This window comes from Epinephelus lanceolatus, chromosome 16 (genome assembly GCF_041903045.1).
Source record: "Epinephelus lanceolatus isolate andai-2023 chromosome 16, ASM4190304v1, whole genome shotgun sequence".
Taxonomy (NCBI): domain Eukaryota; kingdom Metazoa; phylum Chordata; class Actinopteri; order Perciformes; family Serranidae; genus Epinephelus; species Epinephelus lanceolatus.
In genome coordinates this window covers 16,464,549-16,472,692 of record NC_135749.1, presented here as the reverse complement: position 1 = coordinate 16,472,692, position 8,144 = coordinate 16,464,549, and the positions used below count along the sequence as shown (strand labels likewise).

Here is an 8,144-nt window from a genome sequence, read left to right as displayed (position 1 = left end):
AATCAACCTTTTACCTAGAATATGATGATTTCTTCCACCTCTGCATTCATACTTTGTCATTTTTAATTTGTACCTTGTTTAGTTTTACATGCACAATAATTTGTTCTGTTTTATCTTACTACGTATATATTGTTTAATGTTACATCTTTGGCACAGCAGTTTTCTTTGGGGTGTATACAGGTCTGTCAAAGGTGTAAAGACTCCTTAAACATCCTCAGTAAATGCAGCTGGATGAATGACACAATCTACATCTGTATTTGCTGAGACATGAGCATAAAATCTGCAAGACTAAAGTTGCAGCAAAAGACATTTTCAAGCACTCATTTCACAGTGAGTAAGAAACAGCTCAGGTTCTCAGACTGGAAAGATTTTTATTTCTGAGAAACACGGTGTAGGTGGAATACAAATGTGAGGTATTTTAGGATCTAAGCACAAACTGTACATGGAACAGCTAATGGGAAAACAGGTAGGTAATCAGGCAGTACAAAACACAGCAGATATATTCAAATTCCTGCTCTTAACAAAAAGATGAAAAGAGGAACCTTTCAAAAGCACACAGCCAAAGAACATACTAAAAGAGAATGTAAAGTCTTGGCAATATTGATTTTCAATAAGTCTATCTGTACAGGTTTTAGGCAAATGTGCCTATTCAATGTAAACAGCAACTGATGAGTCCCACTTTAGATGTTAATTACAAATATCTGATGACAATGCACAGCTTCAAAATCATTAGCATGCACATACAAAAATGCAACATACATAAAGCACGTTTGTCTATCTGGTGATGTTTAGCTAAACCGAATGAATTTACAAAAACACATCTCTCCACTGGAGAGGGCCAAGAAATAAATAAATTAAAATACAAAAGTTTTGATATCAAATAATATGAAATAGTTTCACATAAACATATCATATAAAGGTGTACTTGTAACTTAAAAAAAAAAAAAAAAAATGGATACGGATATTGGCATGTAAACCAGCTCGTCATGCCACAAGCGCCACCTTGGAACACAGTGGGTGTTCCTGCGATATTTTCAGCCCTTTAACTCAAACTAAATAAACGCTCCACTTAAAACACCATCAGCTCAGTTCAGGAGACGACACACTGCATGTGCTAAATTAGACAAAGAAGCATTCTCCTCCAACCGGCTCAGCGGAAGATGCAGTAACCCTGATTAATAGTTGAAATAGCCAGCCCAGCACTCCCAGTTGTTACATTCAGGATACCAGGAGTGCCATTCCAAACAGCCCGGCAATAGCTGTGTTGGTGGGCAAACTGTAACCTTTCCCACACCGGCTCGGAAACCAATCACTCAGCCTTTGTTGTGAGCAGGTTACAAACATGGCTCTAACACCTTGTTTTTTATATAAAGACAAGAGAGATATTCATAGTGAGGAGAGAAAATCTTTCAAGCCCCCCTTCTTGCTGCCCGGGTTGTCCTCTCGCATGAGTATCTTGCTGAGGCGCTGCACGACCCAATTTTTAGGCTTGGAGGAAGACTTGGAGGAAGACTTGGAGGAAGATGAGCCTGACCCTGGGGTGTTAGAAGAGGTGGAGGACCTGAGGAGAGAGAGTTGGGAAGGGAGGAGGAAGAGACGCAGAAGGTCAGAGGGATTATAAGTAAAGACACAGTAACTTGAGATTTTGTCGGTCGGCAGGAAATGTAAAAAGTATGCCGTCAACAAGTATATGATCTGGCAAGCATGGATACCAGCACGTACCACTCGTTAAGCTAGCTCGAGTTCTCTAAATGAAACAGAATCATTCGAATGCAAACATGCCTGACATCAACCTCTCGGATGTCTGTGACACCTACTGAGTTTAGTCGAGGAAGGTTGTAGAAACTGACCAATGCCTGAAAAACCTTTGTTTCACCTGGTTTGTCTCCCCTCAGCTCGGAGGATATTTATATCAGCCTGCTCAAAATAACTTACCTAGGTGTATGAGCAGGTGTCTTGTCTTTGCTGGGAGTCTTGGGAGTTGTCATGTTGGCTCTGTGGGTTGACTGTGGGGTCTTGTGTTTGCCGGCGCTCCCTGGTGTGCTGTGGGTCTTGGCGAGGGTAGCTATAAACTCCCTGTTCATTCCTTTGTGTCTGGATGTCCTGTTGCAAGTGTGGCAGGTGGCCATCTGGGAAATGGAGAGGAAAGGAGCATATGTATTAATATTGCATGGCCTGCATCTATGTATATTTCTCTCATACATAACGAGGTTGTGAGGTGAAGGCAAGTTTTCTAAAAGGTCCTCGAAACTACTGTTCTGTAATACCAGTCTATCGACCAACTGATCTAAATCTAAATAAGGGAAGGTTTGCTTTGTCATTTCATTTGTTATTTTTCATCAAACCCAGTATAGCCACAGCTGTCTGTTTTTCTCTGGGACACACGGGAGTTTGTTGTAACTTTGTCTCGACATCGATTGCAGTGACAGGATGCTTCAGAGGACACAGGGAGCAGGACTAGCCGCTGTTGTGGCAGGCAACAGGGCTGTAATGAGAGGTGCTCATATGCCCTGGTTGACACCGGCCAGCCTGAAGCCTCACAGACACATCTACTACCATCTCACAGCTGAGGATTGGTTCATAACTGGAGTCCAGGAAGCAATTCATGACAGGAGATGATTCCCTCATCAGCTGAGGCTCTTCTCATTTGCCCTGTCAAACATCCCCAAAATAATCTTACCCTCCAATGTTTGTGCAGATATGTAAATAACTGGATTAGTTAAAGCAGGATGGGAAATATTGGCATGGCCTACGAGCGGGCAAGGTGGGGCTGTTGCCATGCAGTCTCACCCATTCATGGAATGGACGCTACAAGAGACATCAGCCAACTTTTCCATTTCACCTCAATGACCTTTTTCTAACAATTACCTTGGCATGTCAGTGGAGTTTACACTGTACTGCGCCTTACATGATAAATTCTAAGCAATCTGACATGGATTACACAAGACCCTATGTTGGGCCAAGAATGCACGCACATATGAGAGTTACAAGCCCCAGCTGCTGGTTCATGAGATTCTCATGATTCATGACAACAATTGGCATCCCAGACTCCTGACTATTACTGTCATGTGCCCCAATAAAAAGGTACAATGCATGTGTCCAGAATGTAACTGGGACAAACTGAGGTACATTCTGTCACGAGGTTAGTGACGGACATGAAGGTACATTCCCAAACAGATAAGAAAAACCCAGCAGCTATGGTTTGGCTGATTCTCTTCTGCCCAGTATTCATAGCTAACCACTTTAAAATCAAGAGGCAATAACAGTTTGGAGATAAAGACATCATCTTAGTGATGAGCTACAGAAGATTAAACCAAATCTAATAGATCATAAAAGTCTTGAACAAGAGAAACTTTCCTCTCTGCAGAAAAGTGCTATTTAGTTTCGACTGAGGACCTTTCTTTCACATTCCTCCCAGCCGTCAGTAACTTAAATCCCATTAAGCCATCAAGAGTTGCACAAGGTTAAAACTGGTCCAAACAGACCACCCCTGCAGACGTCAGCAAGTCTGAGCCGAGCTGTTGACAGTCCTGAATGCTGGAGATGGAAAACTCACCGACACGAAGGTAGCCATTTCAGATTCTGACAGGTGTCTGTTGGAGAGCGTTGGGTTTCGATGCACTGAGAGTACACAGTTCCTCTTTCTTTCTACGTGACCGTGTGCGGAGTGTTTACTACATGAGCCTGCAGCTTTATACAGAGCAAGCCCCGCAACTGACCCACCCATCTTTGCACAGGGGTGTGGCTCAAAGGAGGATGGACCAATGCCCTGTCAAAAGGGTCAACTACTCTGTGGGACAGCCAGCACTCTGCTGCTGCTTCGTCAGTGGGGACACTTAGACCCAAACTGGACCCATCTAGAAACATCTTTGCTTTCACACAAGGTTATCTCATGGGATTAAGAGTCAGACTTTCATCTATGCATCTCCAAACACAGGAAGGTATTAATGAAAGACACTGTTAGAATCCAGAACACTGTTTCCACAGAATATCTCATGATATTGTTTGTGTGTGCAAAAAGACATGATTAATTGTTCCTATGTGTGAACTGCTTGTTAAAATCAATGGGAAAAAAATCAAAATGGATAAAAGATATTATTTATGGTGCAGCACACATGCAACAATTGAATGAAAAATACTATGTAAACAGCTGAGGTCATCATTTTCACTTTTTTTTTTTTAAAGTTTTTTCTTCACACTGTAAATATGCAGCTGACTATCTTCTCCATAATTTCCAAGTTAACACAGCAAGGTGATCCACAGTCTAAACATCAAAGCATCTATGGATAAGATTTAGATAATATGTAAGATATTTTTTAGTTTCCTGTGTGGTTTCTGACTTATTGTGATCATGTAAATGGTAAAAAAAAAAATCCAAAAGGGATGACCTCTATTTCTGCAGCTGAAGCTTCACATTGAAAGAGAACATGTTAATAGCAGAAGCCTTTTCGTCAAACTCATTATCTCTCCTGAACTCGAAAAAATGAGCACTCTTCTAAACTTAGCAAAGCTCAAACCAATTGTGATTACAATCATTGTAATAAAAAAGTTGTAATAGCTCAAAGCTGATAAAGCCCTCAATCCACTAAGGGTAAATTTGACAGGAGATCATAAAGCCGTTCAGACTTATCATACAGGAGCACATTTTCTGCAGGCTTTTCTTTTTGTCTTTTAATACGTTTTAACATTGTTGCAAAGTTGTTGCCCTAGCAACAGAATAGCAATGAAACGGTCCATAGTGTCCTTAAGTCTTATTTTGAATTTCTAATTTTTCCAAATTGTTCTGTGCAGAGTTTGCATGTTCTCCCCGTGTAAGTGTGGGTTTTCTCCAGGTACTCCGGCTTCCTCCCACAGTCCAAAGTCATGCAGGTAAATTGGTGACTCTAAATTGCCCGTAGGTGTGAATGTGAGTGAATGGTTGTCTGTCTCTATGTGTCAGCCCTGTGATAGTCTGGTGACCTGTCCAGGGTGTACCCCGCCTTACGTCCAATGTCAGCTGGGATAGGCTCCAGCCGTCCCGTGATCCTTAAAGGGATAAGCGATACGGAAAATGAATGAATGAATGAATACCAAATGAGTTACTTGAGAGTATCAAAGACTCAGTCATGCAGGATTGATCCCCCTATCCAGACTACATACTTCAATAATAATCAGAATGTCTTTTGAGAGTCAGAAACAACGGGGGAAGAGAAAAATAAGCTTTTCCTTATATTAAGAAAATCTCAAATTGAGTGTGTGCATGCACCAACTTAAAGAGTTTTCAAAAATCTTGCAATTTGACTTTGACATGAACTGCAAGATCATTTCCATGCTGCACTGAGATTAAGGGAAACTAAATTCCCCAAAAGGAATTTTAAACAACGGTATGCCAAATGCAGAAACAGATGCAGAACATAATATTTGTAGGTAACAGGCGAAATGCACTACTTATACTTTAAGATTTGAGAGAAACTGACGCCTGCCTCTTGCTAACAACTTTTGGCAAAGACAGTTACATGCAAGTCATGTTATATACAGTAGTTGCACAGCTGTGGCTATGGTAAAAATAAAAAAATGCCTGGGCTGAAAAGCTGTGTTTAAGTAAACAATTTCAAATCAGACATCTATACCTCATTCATTTGTTTAGTCTCCACCTGATAACATAAACAGATAAGACACACTTACATTTAATGATGCAGCGAGCCAGTGATGCACACATTTCATTAAGTGCATTTTACATTTTGCACGCTGCACATGCATCCCTCCAATTTCCACCTCATTCCTGTTTCCATTTATCTATCCATCTGAATATATTTTTAAAGTGTTGTGATGAGCAGTCTTATTATACTTCACCCTTTATTTGCTTTATTATTATTAGAACCGTGCCATCAATACCGCCTGTTATTTCCTGCTGCAATTACCCAATTTCCTCCTGTTGATCATTAAGTTTCATCTCATCAAATCTTAACAGGAAACTGGAAGCGAATACTCAAACAAAAACTATTTGTTCCCCAGTTGTAAATGCTGCTATGCCCGCAATCGTAACATGTACTGTAAGTGATCTGGGCTGTGGACACTTGGGTGACAGCCTAGATTTTACTGGTTTGCACTCAGTGACTATCTAATGATTGCAACACACCTTACAAAAAACAGAAGCGTGTGGCTCAAAGTGAAGTGGATCAAACACAGACAGTTGGTTGCAGATGGATGTTTACAATTCGAATGACCTGCTTCTGTTTATCCTGTTGTCCTCTAGTTACTACTAGTGGCCCCTCCATCATCAGCTGGCTCGCACTGAGGCACTGAGATGACAGGCTCTAAGAAAAGAAACCTTTCCCGGAAAAGGTGTGTGTGTGTGCACGTGCATGAAAAATCACACTGCAAAGACTCATCAAACTTGACAGTATGAAGGAGTCAAGAAAGTGACACTGTCCACTCCACGACAACAGTGACGTCACGGCTTCTGTATAGCAACAAGAAGTCATGATAACCTTAAATGAAAACCCACCCATCACGTGTACCCATCTAATTTAAACTAATCCTTAAACATGTAGTGTATGCACTTGGAGGGACACACGTGAGCCCGCGCCACACATGGATTTGATTTCTTATCTGTTGATCCTGGGAGCAGACAGACCTAAACAGTGGCCAGTCGAGCATATGGCACAAGCGACATGTTGGAGATTCAGGTTATGAAGAGGATAAACCTATACACAGTTGTGGGGAATATTAAGGACAGTTGTTTTTTGTAGAAAGTTAAATTTCTGTTAATGAAAATCTAGGTACACCATATGGTCAGAGGAAGACAGCATGACTTGTGATTACACTATTACAATGAAATTCTCCAGACAAGAAACAAAGTAAATCACAATACTGCCAATGGTGCTTATTGTATAAGATGTATATTTCACACTGACTGGTTCAGCCTTGACCATTTGTCCAAACTAAAAGAGGAGTCTTTTGGTTGCTGTCTGACACCCTATGCATGCTTGTGTTTGTATTTAACACGAATGGACAGCCATAGTTACAAATATACTCAACCTTTATCCCATGCATCACAGCTGTTTAGCTCTGGAAAATCATGCACGGTGCATGGAAAATCAGCATGACGCACTATTCATCCCTTAAATCATAAAAAGACCTAGCTCTCTTACAGCCCACTTAAACAGCTTAAGCTTCCTTTATGCCATTATGAAGACAGAATAAACCAATCTGCTAATTCTCATGGTGTCTGTGCGGTGAAGGCAGTTTGAAGGGACAGTTCACCCCAAAATCAAAAACACATATTTTTCCTCTTACCTGTAGTGCTATTTATCATTTAGATAGTTTTGGTGTGAGTTGCCGAGTGTTGGAAATATTGTCCGTACAGATGTCTGCCTTCTCTCTAATATGTTGAAACTGATGGCAATCAGCTTGTGGTGCTCAAAATGCCAAAAAAAATAAACAAACAAAAACTAAAACATTTGAAAAACCCAACAGCAATGTCTCTTTTCAGAAATCATTATGTGGTTACTAAAGATAATCCATGGACCTTGTTGTGAGCAGTTTTAATGTAGAAACTATTTTTTTTCGACCAAACTACACCCAACAGCCATAATGCCACGCTGAGGGAAACGTGCATCTACTGATGGAGGAGAGGCTCATGCTTGCGACAGTGCGATATGTCAACAGTAACAGCATTCTTCCTCAGCTGAGCTGTAATGTTAGCTAGCTCACTGGTGTTACTGTACGTTCAAACCAACAGCAACCAGAGCTTCCAAAACGGCGGAAATCATTAATTTTCAATGAGAGCCCGGTGACTTGGGTGACTTGGGCGACCAAAGTGACCGGAGCTGGTCCGGAGGGGAGTTAAAACTAGTTTAACTTTATGGTAATGAGCTCTGACGCAGCTCGGCGGCAACCAATCGGAATGCCGACGTGCTTCGATGAAGCAGGTCCCAGAGAGCAAGCCATGTAACTTTGGTTCCTACAGTACACTTGTTCCGACAATGGATATCAAGAAGTTGATTACTTGTGTTCGCGCCCACTTAGTTCTTTATAATGTGTTGCTGTTCAGTTACAGAGACCAAAATAAAAAGAATGAGGTTTGGGACCACGTCATGGAGGTAGTTGGTTGGTCTGGTGAGTTTTAAAGTGTGTAATGTTAGTAATAGAGGAGAGAATTG

At 41.2% G+C, this 8,144-nt stretch overlaps 1 protein-coding gene across 1 annotated transcript in view; it reads right to left on the bottom strand.

Annotated features, from left to right (window-relative positions):
• Positions 1–351: 351 nt before the first annotated feature.
• The window catches only part of rmp24 (ribonuclease MRP subunit p24), a 30,834-nt gene continuing 23,041 nt past the window's right edge, over positions 352–8,144 (bottom strand). Inside the window, exons 4-5 of the mRNA XM_033636579.2 lie at positions 1,936–2,129; positions 352–1,561 (exon numbers count right to left, since the gene is read on the bottom strand). Coding sequence (XP_033492470.1) covers positions 1,387–1,561; positions 1,936–2,129 — 369 coding nt within the window. The 3' untranslated portion in view covers positions 352–1,386. The remainder of the gene's footprint in view (positions 1,562–1,935; positions 2,130–8,144) is intronic.